The following is a 14,801-nucleotide window of genomic DNA, read 5'->3' on the forward strand; positions in this document are numbered from 1 at the left end:
TACTTGTATATATTTTGCGACAATTAACGTAAGAAATTGAGCACTATATGTACTCGCGTATTTTATATATGCATACAAATGTAAAATCTTTTACGTATAAATTTATGTTAAAAAGGCACTTTATAAAAAAGAAGAAAAGACGAATGTGGTTTTTATCCTCGAGTACTTGTAAGCGCGAAATTTCTGTATAGATAACAAAGTATGGGTAAAAATTCTAGTTTTTCATTATTGGTTTAAATGAAAAAAAAAATGAAAAAGGATATGTCATTCTGCAGAAGTCTAATAACAATAATATATATTACCTGGTTTTATTTACATTTATTATATAAGTTTTTGCATCCAGTTTTATAAATGCATTGCTAGTAGCTAATTACATGACTCATTCGCGATGCATCTTCAATACAGATTATACAAAAAAGTTTAACTTGCAATTCGATGTAGCAATTGTACGAGAGCTGTCTAATCGAGCGCTCGCGAGCAACTACCTCGTTTTTTCTCTTCCTTATCTCTTATTCGATCACAAGTAAGATAGCTGTAGTTTATGTAGATACTCCACGGTAACTTTTTTATTGCCTAAAATGTACGTACATGCATGCGCCCCTTCCACGTAAACACAGATATAAACTACTACGTATCCCTTTGCCCTATCGTTAGCTCTAATAGTGTCGCAATTAAAACATAGTTTTATAAAAGAGTAATTATCTGTAACGGAACATGGTTGTAACTTGTGTAACTAATAGTGCTCGTGTCTCGTACAGAAATATATTTCGTCGCGTCGAATAAAAAAATTGAATTTATCATACAACGACTAGCCCAACAAAATTGCAAATCCACAAATGTATACATTACGGTCATCTGCTTTATACTTGATAAAAATTTCGATTTTCCGAATGCATTGCTGTACAAAAGTTAACAAAATACCCGCTCGCTCTTATCACGCAACTATGATTTACGGAAAACGTCTATTTGTTTCTAAACTGAATAATTTTAGTAGAAAAAATTTCATGTCGCAGTGGATAAAGATCTAGAACTCCTGTTTCTGAACCAATACGCGCCAGCTAACAGTACGGTACAACAAAATCCGATCAGAAGACGCAATTTCCAATGATGCTTGGAAGATCGTAGCACGTTGATCACTTTTATGGTCTGCTCCTCGGTATCTCTCGCACTGCTGGAATTCTCAATTACAAAATTTGCCATCTCTGCTTTCTTCTCCAAGGACATTTGCGCAGCTATTCTTAATTTTGCTTTAGCTTCTGTAAATCCAGTGCGTTCCATTAATCGTTGAAGCTGAAGGTCCTCTTCGCTGGAAGTGGATAAATCACAGAGGATGATTTACAGGCAATTAAAAGAGCTAAAATTTCTTTCGCATGTTTTCCCAATTCAAGGAGAAAACAATACACTATTTTAGCTAAAACACAATACCACCGGCAAAATATTAATTTTAAATATTATGTAAAGTAATATACCATATTGAAGTTGATCTTTAATACTATTTTATTGGTGAGCATACTAATTGAAATCCATACGTACCACGTTACAACTATAATTTTGTGCAGGTAATTCAACATGTGCCCTGTCTCGAAAAGTAACGGCAAATCCATGACTATGAACGAATGACCTTGCAAAAAGTATTTGATAATCTGCCAGTATATCTCTTTATATATCGCGGGATGCGTGATGGCATTAAGTTTCTTTCTCTTTTCGACATCGTTGAATATCAAATCTCCAAGTTTTGCTCTGTCCAATTGTTTGGTGTCCAAAAACACATCCGGACCAAACTCCTTCTGTATTTTATGCCACGCTGGTTTTCCTGGCTCGACAACTGGATACACACGTGCAAACATCGTTATCCATAAGTTTCTTAATTTTTCATATATAAAGAATATTCATCGCTATAAACGCAAAATGCCACGAATTTGTGGACAAACGCTTTATCTGTTTCAGGCATTACTTATCAAAATTTCAAATTTGCGATACCTATATACCGCACAATTAAACTTGATATTTGCCTTTATTATGCAACAATAAAGTTTCGAAGCAAATGTAGTTGGAAGAAAAATAACATAAGGAATATATAAGTGTCTTTTCAAAATAATACAATGTGTCATTTAAAGTTTGCATCCTAACCTTTTCGGGCAATTATATCGGCATCTACAACTGGGATGCCGTGTTCCCGAAAAACAGCAGCAACCGTGCTTTTACCCGTGGCGATACCACCAGTCAATCCAACTAAATACATTTCGAAAGATTGCAATTTTTACACAACCTTGTGATTATGGTGTAACTGATGTCAGCTGTCAGCCTCTCACCGCACCGGATACCGGATTGCCCCGCCCCCCGCCCGGCCCGCGGATGGCGCGGATGCTCTGCGTGCCGCGCGCGCGCGCTTTGAAGACAGTGAAGACTGTTTCTATGTGAACTTTTACCTAAAGTCCTAAAGGCAAAAGCCAGGAAAAATTGAAAAATGTAGCTGTCAAGGTGTGAATTCTCCCTTATGTCTATGGGCACTGCCAAGTGCTAATGAGCAGGAGTTCATGCCCAACGTTTTGGTTGTTACCCATTGGTTGTGTCCCATTACTCGCATTTGACCTTTGACCACGTTGCGATTGACCCACAGCCAACAGCCCCCGATGCCTGGAGTTTCTCCACTGAACCAGCCAATCGGATAATTTCATTTTTAATCAGCCAATTGACGACGTGGTCTAGAGGCTCTCTCACATAAGTTCCATGTCCAGTCCAGTCCATATGTCGCATCGATGGGAACGTACTTACGTACGGGATGCGTCATAACCGTTAAGGCTATTCTACAATTGCGTAAGCGTAAGGTTGTAGGAGTAGGAGTAGTAGTAGTCGTGAATGTTGTACAATGGTTCAGTCTACAATAAAGTAACGATACGTTGTAAACTTGATTACAGCAACCAATCAGAGTGCAGCGGAAAGTACAGAGGTCAAGGCACTTCCGATACTCGTCCAGTACAAACTGTTCATTTGTTTATCTTTGTGTGAAATGCTTTGTTTTTTCCATAATAATTCGTTGCTTCTCACCATTCCTATCATTTCTCTACACGATTTTAAGTTTAAAAAAGTTTCATCTTCCTCGTACTGAGCACTTTCCTCGTATTCCATGATGAACACGTACCAAAAACTACAATAGAAAAAAAGAATACTTTCGGATGCCGAGAAAGAATGTTATAACTTGACTCTTGAGATCTTTATAGCGGTCTTCGTTTCGGGATCACGTGTATTTACTGTTTCGACAAAAACAATTATGGCAGCGCGCGGCGTGATCATGGTATAAATACAAGGGTATGCTCTTGCGCACGCGACCAATCAGAATTGTCGAAATGTGACGTCACAGATAAGCGGTAAATTTAAAACTGCTGTTTCCAAACAGCTTATGTTAGCGGCATTCTCGTCAGATATATTATTTTAATTTCAAGTTTGCAGGGAAAAAATCTGTTGTAAAGTAATAGTTTATGAATTAATAAATACTCTGTAATAAAATATAATATAAATAAACATTATAAATTTAATAAATATAGAAAAGTTTACAAAACAAATATATAAAAATGTTAATATTTTTTTTACTTTGTTTGACAGCTTTCCTCCTCATATCACTTTATAGGGATTAAATGACAACAATAATAATAACAACATATATAAAGATGCTATGAAAAAAATTTATTATTCGTAAATTTGGTTAACTTCTTTTTCTTATTCTTAAATCTATTTTGTACAGCAATGGTTCGATTAATTTCGCGTACCCTAATGTAGGTTCTTGTCCTAACAAGACATAGCAAGACCTCTCTTGGCAGTTCGATAGGTTTTAATGCAATTTCTATTTTATCCGTAAGTTTCTTGAAGATGAATTTGTCTTTACTAAGCTTTGAACCGTGATACTTGGAGAATTCTGTGTTCATAATATGTGCAGCTTTTAAAAGATCAGACGATGGGTACATGCATTTCTCTCGGGAAATAAATTGTAACCAATCTAGATCATTGACAATTGGTAGCTCGCATGTTTTAATACCTAGTGTGTCGAAGCACCAGGGCCATATTTAATTGTGGTCCAATGGGTCCAATCAGATTCTAGCCGAGTGTGACGTCACACTTTGACTGCGCAGTGGGTGTCCTCGGGATGAGCATACCCTTGTATTTATACCATGGGCGTGATGACGCGTAACAGCACTCTGATTGGTTGGCTCTTACGTTCACATCTGGCGTAGTCGTGAAAGATGAAGTTCAACCATCTTCCACAACACGCTTTACAACCGCAGTACCGCTCTACAACCACGCCGTACATACAACACTCTTACAACCACTTACGACCACGCTTACGCAATTGTAGAATAGCCTTTAGCCGTTAGTGACTTCGAAACTGTGCCTAATGGTGTTGGGCGTGTGTTTTAGGCCTCAAATTATCAATTATTATCGTATTATCACGATCATAATACACAGTCGTATTTTTGACATTATTAACGTCCTTCTAAATGATATAGCACGATGAAGAGCTGGTTATTCATATTCCCTCTCGTAACGTGTCTTATATGCCGTGGTAAGTTTCTTCAATCAATTAATTTTCTGCAAAGTGGACAGTGGAGTCGAATGTTGTGCTGTACGTGCAAGCACGATAGAATTAATACCGTTAATAGATCGCGATACTTGTCTGCTTAATAAAATTCCATATCCGTATCTCGTCTCACATTATATTACATTCCGTTTGTTCGTAAGCCGTACATTTTTTAATCCAAAATCCCAGGGTGTCCACTGCCCATACGTGAATCAAAATAAAAAAATTTGACTAAAAATATTTATTATAAAATTATATTATCTATATATATATTTTTTATTGTTATAAATAATATATGACATTAGAGTATATTGGAATATAATTGCATGTTTACTTTTATCCGGCAGTTGCTGGTCAGAATACGAGTGATTGCCAAATTCCGCTGGTCGTCAGGGGATCTTGGTTCTCATGGGAAAACGGCAGAAATACTCTGACGGAAATAAATGCCAACAGTATGACTGGACGAGGCATATGCGTCAACGTGTTAGAGGAATATCATGTTAATTACACATTCGTATTTCGAGATTCTAACACTCCAATCAAGTATGACAGCTGTTATCATTGCGTGAAACTGATTGTCAGGACAGTAAACGTCTTGGAGAAGCTCGAAGGCAAGTGACACGAGCTGGTCTATGCCAGTTAATTCATAAAATTATCCATATTATCGTCAACGCGAAAGATGTATATATATATATATATATATATATATATATATAATCTATTACTCTATTAGTATATTTATCAGTCGTGGCATCTTGTTGCAGTGAGCTGTGTGAATTTGCCCAGTGGGATAGAACCCACCGTGGATAACGTTTGTAAAGGTTTAAATGCGAATCAGCAATTGATAACATTATTCTCTGAGAATTACGTGCCTGTGAATTGCAGATCTTCCCTGGAAGGAGTTTGGCAGTTTGCTTATCAAGTAAGACAAGAAAATCACATATGCACTTGTCACTTTATGCACATTAATTACAGACTAAAGATGTATCTCTATATATTATTACTATTTCAGAATCGCTTTAGATTTACAGGAGAATGTAATAATCCAGATGCGCAAATAAAATCCTGTCAGACTGCCGGAACTCAGTTTCTTATAACCAATCAAAAATTTAACATTACTTACAAGAAATGTCCCGGAATGAAAGGAACCTTTGACGGATGTAATTTTTGTTTTCTTATGAGAAATACTTACCTTGTGAACCATGTCTTTGTACACGTTTTGATGTACAACGATTTACAACGAAAGATGTAGATATAAACCTTTTTTTTCTTTTTCAGTGGTGGAATACAGCTGCTTGGGCGACTGGTTCGTCGACAAGAATCACTTCTTTGCGGTAGCAAATACGAAGGAGTCGCGGAAGGACGAGAAGTATAGATGCTTCTTAAAGAATCGCGACGACGATTTGTACATCGGTGTTTCGATCACCGCGGAATGTAATACTCTTAAAACTGTGGAAAAGAGCCCGGAACGTTTGCGGGTCACGCCGGTTAAGGCCGAGATAGTTGAGCCTGGTTGCCGATTGCCCGAGGACATGTCCGGAAATTGGATAAACACTGCTAACATTGACGCGGACATTTTCATTAACGAAACGCATATCATCGAAACCTGGTATCCGGACGTGGGACGTTATCGACGAACAATTTACGTTTGTCGCGAACAAAGAGACTCGAGGGTTATGATGGCGAGACTGACCGTTGATGGATGGTATGTTTACCGGACCAAAAGTGTTGTTATACGTTATGCGGTAATTAAAATGAATTTTCAGCCAAAAAGATTACGTTTGTTTCGATTTCGTGCGACGACATCACAATGTTATCCGATACAGACGTGGAATGGCTGTCATAAAAGACGATTTCCATACAGTGTGTTCTTGGGTCCAGTTTCCCAACAAGGAAGCATGGAAATTTGATCTGTTTTTAGGTAATCGCGATGTAAAAAGTTAGATTCTGTCATATTTTCACGACACGATATTTCGGTTGAATTACGTTACATCTTAATTTTATTAGCGAAAAATCCCGTTCCGGTACGCTGCCCGATAGCCGGTAAATATATGTTCCACCAAAAAGGAGATGTTCTATTTGAGACTAGGATTCTAGGCGGTGTCACTAAATCTCCGCGACCAAATATTTACTGCAAACAAAATATTTCCGACTTCTCGGTCTGTAATACCGATCAGAAGGAGATCGCCATCGACGAAACGTACTGCTTATCTGTGGATCACTTGGGAAAACCGGTTGACATTTACAGTGAGTTCCATTCACATTTTGTACGTCCAGCTATCGCGTTTCGTGTTTATACAGCTCTATCGACGATATTATTTTTACAGGCGATCCGGATTACGTAATGAAATGTATTGGATATTGGAAGGAAAATTTAAAGTCGTATCTAATAACGTACGACGAATTGGATCCTTTCAGCAAATATCGTTGCTGGGTATATCAGAGGGCCGACTTGAACAGAGTGCTCTTGTCTCAGGCCATCGGCCCATTTTGCGACCTCAAGCAAGACGTGACGAGTAAAAATTATACCGAAGGCGCAGCAGTCGCGCTAGAGTTACAGGTGAGGAGGGACGTCCTTTCGAGTATGATATAAATTAAACAACGTTAGAAGTTGGAATTGTTATGAGACCTCGCTCACTGGTGTGTGTGTGTGTGTGTGTGTGTGATCGTTTTACAGGAATACGAGCGAGAACGCGATCAGTGTCCGATGCATTTTGATGACGGGAGCAATCCTTGGGTGCAAACGGAGAACTATGTCAACGTCTTCCGTTTTGGTAACGCCGGCAACACGAACAGCCACTTTTCGTTCTTGGTTGTCGTACCATTGGTAGTGGTACTTTATTTTAAAGAGGTGTAAATAATTCTTTGCACGGGAGTGAAAAACTGTCCATTGATTCTCTCGATGCTGCGATAAAGATTTAAGATAACTATTTAAGAAATATCGGTATATATGAGCTCGTAAGCGATTCTCACACGTATGTTCCGTCCATATTGTAACTATGTGGTATACGTGCCTTTAACACTATTCGCGTTTAATTTTACGTAAGTAGACAATGCATAATTAGTAAGATATCTTGATATATCGAAAGTCCGTCCACGAATTACGAAGAATCTCTTACGTAATATGGATGCGTTCTGCTTCATACGCTTGTTTTATTACGTACGTGAATCTAACCATCTATGGACACAAAGATCGATTCCAAACAGAATTATTTTAACTCTGTTGTTTTAAAATTTTTAAATATCTTTACTGCCTGATAGAAAAATATATTTTAAAATTATATATGTACATGAGACGAGAACGAAGTAGAATGCACCCAACGATTTTACTAATGTACGACATTAAGAATATTTTGTATGACTTATAAAACAAGTACTTCTTATATTTTACATTAATAACTTTTTTACATATTTATGATACGATGTTCAGAGAACGACAGAATTTATTTAACCCTTAAATAATTGCATTAAAGTTACACAAATGCAATATTATCTTTCCTCATAAAATATCTTAAAAATCTATTGAAGATTTTTACATTTAGATTAATTTTTTTCATTTTTTTATAAAACGAAAACAGGAAAGAATACAAAAAGAAGGGAAATCATTTGAAAGTAGGGATTAAAATAATGCCATGATTACGTGTGTAAACTGTGTAAAGTGTTCATACCTTTAGATTAAATTAAGACTAATTGTTTACATTATATATATATACCTATATAAATAAATTTGTTAAGATACATCGCAGTTTATTTCGTCCAGCTCACTTTAGGTATGTCGAAGTGTTCAGTTAAGCTGTCCAGGTGTCGATTAAATTCCTCCACTCGTTGTTTATGCGTCTTGGAAGCTTTCTGCTTGATCCTCTCGGTTTGCTGCAAATCATTGCGACGTTAAGAATTTTGTATTGATGTTATTATAGGTACAAAGTATGTTTAACAGACACTGTATGTACATCCTCACCATTTTCTCTTGCATTTTTTGAAAAGCCAATTCCGCCTTCGTCCGCTTTATTTCCACCTTTTGAGGCTTCTCCTCGATTATCTTCGACACTTCGACCAGCTTCTTCTTCTTTCCTTTTTTATCTTTTTTCCTACAAAAAGAAGGTGTCGCACACGATTTATCTCAATCACTTGCTCCAACAGAAGATAATATTTATTTGTAAAAATTAAATTAATAAATAAATCTATTATAAACCTAACCTAACCTCACTCGAGAAATATCAAGGGGATGAGGTACTCACTTTTTACTCACTGTCTGCTCGTTCTTCAATTTCAGAGTGCCTTTCGCAACGTGCGCGTACGGATCGTCCTCGATGTTCGTCGCCGGCATTCTAAATTAATCGTATATGAAATTAGTCACACGAAAATGTATGTCTGGTATGCATACATAAGTAGTACCGAGTACCGAGCAGTACCGAGTACGCGTACCTCGATAGAGTAGAAATAGAGATGGATGATGTTTCTCGATTATTCGAAGAAGCCGATAGTTTTGTTCGATTAATTTTCCTTTCGATTAATCGATGTTCGCGGGTCGTGACTTATTTACGTGAGGTGGCTAACCTGTTTAAAAAAAATGTTCACATAACCTGAACGAAAAAGAAAGGATTCTGTAAATGTTCATGGTTGAAAATTTCGAAAATTTGAAGATTCGTTCTTGCGTTCATACATACAATTAGTAATTGGTTTTCTTTTTATTCGTAACACAAATGTCGTTTCATGACATTCACAAATATTTTTTATACGTCAACGTCTCCGATTTGATTCGACCAATTGATTAACGTTTATATATTGACATTCATGAGAATATGTATGTGTTTAGTGTATTCTTGCAAATTTTGCGTTATCACGTTTCCTAGAAAACAATTGGAGTAACTTTGCTTCTGTTTCAGTTCCCCACTTAAGAGAATGTGGCCTTTGATAGTGAGATCTTTGGGCAAGTTCGGTAAATACATAACACTTCCTATCGTGGGTATTATTGGATTTATCGGATACAATGTGGAGGGATGGATATCGGATCGTTACACACCTTCTACAAAGTCCATCACGCAGCAACGGCAGGAGAGGTTATTGGAAAATATAGATTCCTCGACTACCAAGAAGAAACACAATCCTTTAGAAGTTAATCTTTCACCGTCGTTGTCTAGTTAGGCGCGCGCTCTACGCTCTACCGCTAATTCCAATATGGGGAATAATAATTACAACACTTACAGAAAGTCTGAATAAAAATCGTTAGCTAATATTATAAAGAGATATTAAGTTTGACATAATAGTTATAGACAATTGCCTTTTTTTTTTACATAATATATAATGATCGCAGAAGATCAACGATACGCACAGACACACACAAGCTTTCTTATTATTTATATTTATATGAATATTTGTTCGAACTTCCAAAGAGTAGCGGAAGATGGAAATGCATTAATTTTCCACTCCAAATTTGTACGCGACAATGTGATTGTACATATCGCCTGGTCGCAATATGCTGTTGGGGAAGTTTTTGTGATTTACAGCGTCAGGATAATTTTGCGTTTCCAAGCAGAAAGCGGCATGTCTGAAGTACCGCGCTCCGTTTTTGCCCGCGATACCAGTTTCGTTCCTCTCGGGTATAGAGTTGGCTGTGTAAAGTTGAACGCCCGGTTGATTCGAGTGCACCTCCAAGTAACGTCCTGAAGCTGGATGCAATACTTTGGCGACGAAACTAGTTTTCCTGTCGTCGTACGGCTCTGGCAAGCAGAAGTTATAGTCGTAACCGCCGCCCGGTACTTTGTCGATGACATCACCGAGGATCGTCGGGTTCCTGAGATCCATTACGCTGTTCTCAACCGACCTAATTTCGCCGGTAGGAATACTCCCGGAGTCCGTGACAGTCCAGCGATCAGCGTTCAGCGTAAACACATGCTTATACAGTTCCGCCGCATTTGTAGCCTAAAAAATTTAAGAAAACAGTTTTTTTATCCCAGTCGATCGATTAGTTCGAGCAAGTAGCGAAGTAATCGTTATTCTCGAGATACAATTACAATAGAATTACAGTTAAATCTGTCACTGTTTTCCTGTATTACGAGCGCAACTGTAATGCTTGAGATAAATATCTCTATCTCAAAAAACGATCCACGTTCATCGGCGCTGTCTTTTCTAATTTGTTCCTTCTTTCAATGTTCAATAATACGGAACGTGTCGCATTAGAGATTAGAAGATGAGATTAGAGAGAGAGAGAGAGAAGATGTTCCTCTTGTCTCTTTCTCTCGGAGAGTGAGAGTGAAACAATATACGTACGTGTCCAGCGAGATTGAAGTAGCTGTGATTCGTCAAATTAATCGGCGTCGCCCTTCCGGACTTGGCTTTCATCTTTACGCGCAGTTCTCCATCGTCGCTCAGTTGAAAGCTGACTGTCGCAGTTACCGATCCTGGATAGCCCTCGTCGCCATCCGGACTGACCAAGGTCATCGCCACGCGATTGCCAACAATCGTTGCGTTCCACACTTTGAAGCTCCAACCGTGAGTACCACCGTGGAGGCTGTCCTCGCCTATATTCTTCGACACGTTGCAACGTTGGCCGTCCACGACAAAAGTTGCTTTGCCAATCCGATTTGCGACTCGTCCGACGGTGGCACCGAAATACGGATTACTCGGCGATTCATATCCTGAAACATTTATGATATGATTAATAAATACTTTATTTAACTTTGTCTTTCTCAATATCAAAGCGATATTATTCCTCGGAATAACTTCGATTTGTAGCTTTATGAATTTCTGTGCGTAAAACTATCTTTTGTGTAAAAGATATTAACTGTTATAAAATTACAGAAATGTATTTCACGGTTTAAATTTAAAACGTTGTTGATACTTAAAATTAATATATTTTTACGTTGTAGCCATTTTAAATTATATGTTGTTACTCCTATTGTCACATTATCCGTGCGGAACATGTACACTTGTATTAAAATTTTAACTCATCTTTTTATATTTTTAAAAACAGGCCGTGCGAGATGACAATTCTCTTTCGCATAAACGAGTAATCTTCGGATTACCTTCGATATTGTCAAAGCCGAGCACGATGTCCGCTATGTTTCCTTCCTTATCCGGCGTCCTAATGGCAGTCACCGTCGCACCATACGTTATGACATCGACTTCTTGACAAGCTTCGTTCCTCAACGTGAACTTTTTTATCTCCTGGCCGTTCAAAGAACCCCATGTTGTAGCTGTAATAGATCCTTGCACCGTCGCAGCCATGCTCGTCCTGAATAAAGACAGAAAATTGCGAGTTGATAACAAATTTCTAGGAAACGTTCAACACGGATGTAAATGATCGCAAATGATTCCTCTTTTTAAGACTGACAAAATCTCTCGATGCACGTTTTTTTTTACCTATAATATCTTCGATTTGCAGGTGTAAAACTCAAAATGCAATTTTCTAGCCGCTGCAAGGTGAGTCGAGTTAAAAGACGAGCACTGCACGCTAAGAGTACTTAAATATGGATTCAATCGTCCACAATCATTGCGAAGATAAGTCATAATATTAATACCCGATGCCTATTGGTGGTGACAAAGTACGTGTTGCTATGTAGGATTGTATATCGTTCGGATATCAACAGATTACAATAATGGACTCAAAGTCGCGCGATGCATGCAGCTCTTAATATATATATATATTATATATATCTCTCTCTCGAATGTAAGCATATCACGCGCATATATAAACTCATTATGTAACTAGTGCCGATAGTATCAACATGCAACGAAATTATTCAGAGTTACAGTGAGTGAGAGAGAGAGAATCTTGGTTAATTATAATTTATATATTTTATCTTTAGTCTAATTTATATATATATACAAGAAGAAATATTTCTAATCAATACCGTATTTTTCAGAACTTAATCAAGAAAGTAATTTGTAAAAAGTGTTATATTTGATAATTGCGATTCTTCTTAGTGAATTAATAGAAGCAGGAACATAATTTCGCTTAATAAACTTCAATCTTTTAATTTATTATAAATATTCTATTTTCGAACATTTATTTTATTAAAAAAAAAATATATATATATATATATATATATATATATATATATATTTTATCACAATAAAGAATTTTTATCGTGCAGAAGACGGAAAAATAAAATGAAAGATAAGCATGCATGCTTCTTACCCGAGCCAGGACAAAAGGGCCAACACTGCGAGGAGGCGCAACATTGTCAATTGTCAATTAAAAATTTTCACTCCGTTATAGATCCGTAAGGTAATGGACATAAAATGGTGCGTTTCGCAAATTATCGCAGCAAATAACGCGCTTAAACGAGGAACGACACGCGTTCTGCGACAGGCCGACAGGCCACGTTCCGCAAGGTGTTTTTCTCGATTCCTTATCGACGCCACCTGCATTAAAAAAAAAAAAAACTATTCCCATTTGTGTTTTCGCAAGTGCGCGGAGTACGATAGACCACGCGCAACAGTTTTACATCGATACTTGGAATGTACAAGGCCACGTTCAATAGAAAGGATCTTAGAAGAGATATATCAAATTGTGATGTGCACACTGCAATGTATGTACACGCGCGGTAGAACAGATGAGTTAGAAAAAACATGAAAAATAGAGGAAAAAAAGAGTTGCAAGAATTTACATCACAAGTTCTTGGATTTTTAATTCTTGAGAATAACGATCGATCTTAAAATGACAGTTTCTCTCTATCGCTTTCTACCTCCATCCATTCGTTCTATTCTTACGTTGGAATAAGGAGTTGAGAAAAAATAAAATCAACTTTCATTCGACGTTTAATTACAATCAGAAATTTCAATCGGTCGACAAATAATTTAGTTTTCAAAACACTACATTCTTTATCTTAAATTAGTATATTATATCTCGTCTGTTTTTATAAGATTTACTTTTGCACGAGTGTCACGACAGGTACGTACATTTTTGTACGAGAAAAAATCTCTTTTACGATACTTCAATTCAATATTATTTTTGTTGCAGCTTGAGAAGTCGCAAACTCGGCAAGTGACATTTGTTGCATTACCGGAGAGATACGCTCCCGCGTCTCCCGTACTTTTGATCTTAACGCGAGCGGTGAGACGAACGTGTTAACCCTGATTAATCGCCGGGGCTTTCGATTCGATCGCATTCACTAGGGCGGCCGTGACGCGCATCTCTTCCTGTATACTTAGAAATTTCAGATTAATGTCGTGCGTAGCTTTCCGAATGTCTTGCAGATTCTGCAACAGATTCAAAATATTTCTCTTCAGCGAGAAGCGCGGATTCGCGTCAACGTATATATTGTGTACTTCCCATTCCGTTGAAAAATTTCAGACGTAACCTAAAACCTAAAACCTAACCATCTTTATACTCCTGTAAAGCGCCATTTCTTGTTCCTCTGTGAACGGCTCGCTGTAGGATTGTGTAGATGACAAGAACGACGAACTGGCCTGACTGGCCATAGCCGTGACGCTCGCTTTCTTCAATTAATCGAACAGAAACGTAAACCTACGATTCAGTCGGCCACGGCCACATTCAACATCCCATTCCGAACATCTGACAAGTTTGGAATCCAGTCTTTTTTTTTTTTTTTATCATTTTTGACTAGTAACCTTCAGTAACCTGTTGACTTTCATTGACACTGCCAACATGCGGTGGACATTTCTTAGCAAAAAAATTATGTTCTGCGATTGGCTATCGAGTATCGACTAGAGAAACTTTCTCTAGGGCCCTCGTAAATCGCTGTTAGATAGCCAATCGCGTCACATTACATCTGTGTATCTTGCCATTTTTAGTTACTTTTATGTAATTGATCGATCAACCAATCCCGATGTAAAACCGCGCAATTTGAACAATGGGTCATAAAACTGCCGAGAGGTAATCCTTGTTTTCTAAAAAACACAAAAAAAACTTCTTTTTCGTTTCTCCTCTGTTTGTCTTGCAATTACATTGTGTGTTTAATAAAAAGATGTGTAGGCTTTATATATGTTATATAATTAATATAATAGAAAGAATATATATATATACAGAAGGAGAAGCGAGTCACAAGTTCGATAACTGTAAAGAAGAGAGGAAACGTACGCTTTTCTAATTAAAACAAATTTTATACTATAATCAAAATAGCTGCTTATACTTTTTAAGTATATATGGTTTACAAGGCTAATTTGATTTAACACACACATTATATATATATATATATATATAATATTATAATAAATATTATAATAAATATAATAATAAAATTATTATATATATATATATATA

At 37.2% G+C, this 14,801-nt stretch overlaps 5 protein-coding genes and 1 long non-coding RNA gene across 7 annotated transcripts; 2 read left to right on the forward strand and 4 right to left on the reverse strand.

Annotated features, from left to right (window-relative positions):
- Positions 1-278: 278 nt before the first annotated feature.
- Positions 279-2,336, reverse strand: Dpck (Dephospho-CoA kinase). Its single transcript, XM_077420443.1, has 3 exons — positions 2,131-2,336; positions 1,534-1,825; positions 279-1,306 (listed from the first exon to the last, which is right to left on the reverse strand). Exons 1-3 carry the CDS (start codon positions 2,240-2,242, stop codon positions 1,003-1,005), a joined length of 708 nt encoding a protein of 235 aa, XP_077276569.1. The 5' UTR covers positions 2,243-2,336; the 3' UTR covers positions 279-1,002.
- A 2,027-nt stretch (positions 2,337-4,363) lies between these two features.
- Positions 4,364-7,956, forward strand: Udt (protein undicht). The gene is made up of 9 exons (XM_077420510.1): positions 4,364-4,558; positions 4,921-5,184; positions 5,338-5,495; positions 5,586-5,733; positions 5,852-6,278; positions 6,340-6,494; positions 6,581-6,820; positions 6,901-7,133; positions 7,251-7,956. The coding sequence occupies exons 1-9, from the start codon at positions 4,507-4,509 to the stop codon at positions 7,428-7,430; spliced, it is 1,857 nt and encodes a 618-aa protein (XP_077276636.1). The 5' UTR covers positions 4,364-4,506; the 3' UTR covers positions 7,431-7,956.
- A 339-nt stretch (positions 7,957-8,295) lies between these two features.
- On the reverse strand, positions 8,296-8,992 carry LOC143905214 (protein FAM32A-like). The gene is made up of 3 exons (XM_077420471.1): positions 8,812-8,992; positions 8,532-8,661; positions 8,296-8,443 (listed from the first exon to the last, which is right to left on the reverse strand). The coding sequence occupies exons 1-3, from the start codon at positions 8,898-8,900 to the stop codon at positions 8,321-8,323; spliced, it is 342 nt and encodes a 113-aa protein (XP_077276597.1). The 5' UTR covers positions 8,901-8,992; the 3' UTR covers positions 8,296-8,320.
- LOC143905174 (galactose mutarotase) lies at positions 8,811-12,940 on the reverse strand. Of its 2 annotated transcripts, none has more exons than XM_077420378.1 (6): positions 12,714-12,940; positions 11,599-11,807; positions 10,844-11,211; positions 9,241-10,495; positions 8,999-9,156; positions 8,811-8,901 (listed from the first exon to the last, which is right to left on the reverse strand). In XM_077420378.1, exons 1-4 carry the CDS (start codon positions 12,755-12,757, stop codon positions 9,989-9,991), a joined length of 1,128 nt encoding a protein of 375 aa, XP_077276504.1. In that variant the 5' UTR covers positions 12,758-12,940; the 3' UTR covers positions 8,811-8,901; positions 8,999-9,156; positions 9,241-9,988. The 2 variants fall into 2 exon arrangements, with proteins under 2 accessions (XP_077276504.1, XP_077276512.1); XM_077420386.1 differs by lacking the exon at positions 12,714-12,940 and adding an exon at positions 11,936-12,086 and having other exon boundaries at positions 8,999-9,130.
- Positions 9,476-9,820, forward strand: LOC143905220 (small integral membrane protein 12). The gene has a single exon (XM_077420485.1). It carries the CDS (start codon positions 9,476-9,478, stop codon positions 9,716-9,718), a length of 243 nt encoding a protein of 80 aa, XP_077276611.1. The 3' UTR covers positions 9,719-9,820.
- A 378-nt stretch (positions 12,941-13,318) lies between the features above and the next one.
- LOC143905226 (uncharacterized) lies at positions 13,319-14,398 on the reverse strand. The gene is made up of 2 exons (XR_013259144.1): positions 13,898-14,398; positions 13,319-13,777 (listed from the first exon to the last, which is right to left on the reverse strand). It is a non-coding gene; the product is annotated as an uncharacterized LOC143905226 (long non-coding RNA).
- Positions 14,399-14,801: the final 403 nt, after the last annotated feature.

This window comes from Temnothorax americanus, unplaced genomic scaffold (genome assembly GCF_048541705.1).
Source record: "Temnothorax americanus isolate GAGA-0224 unplaced genomic scaffold, ASM4854170v1 Scaffold11, whole genome shotgun sequence".
In the NCBI taxonomy this organism is placed as follows: domain Eukaryota; kingdom Metazoa; phylum Arthropoda; class Insecta; order Hymenoptera; family Formicidae; genus Temnothorax; species Temnothorax americanus.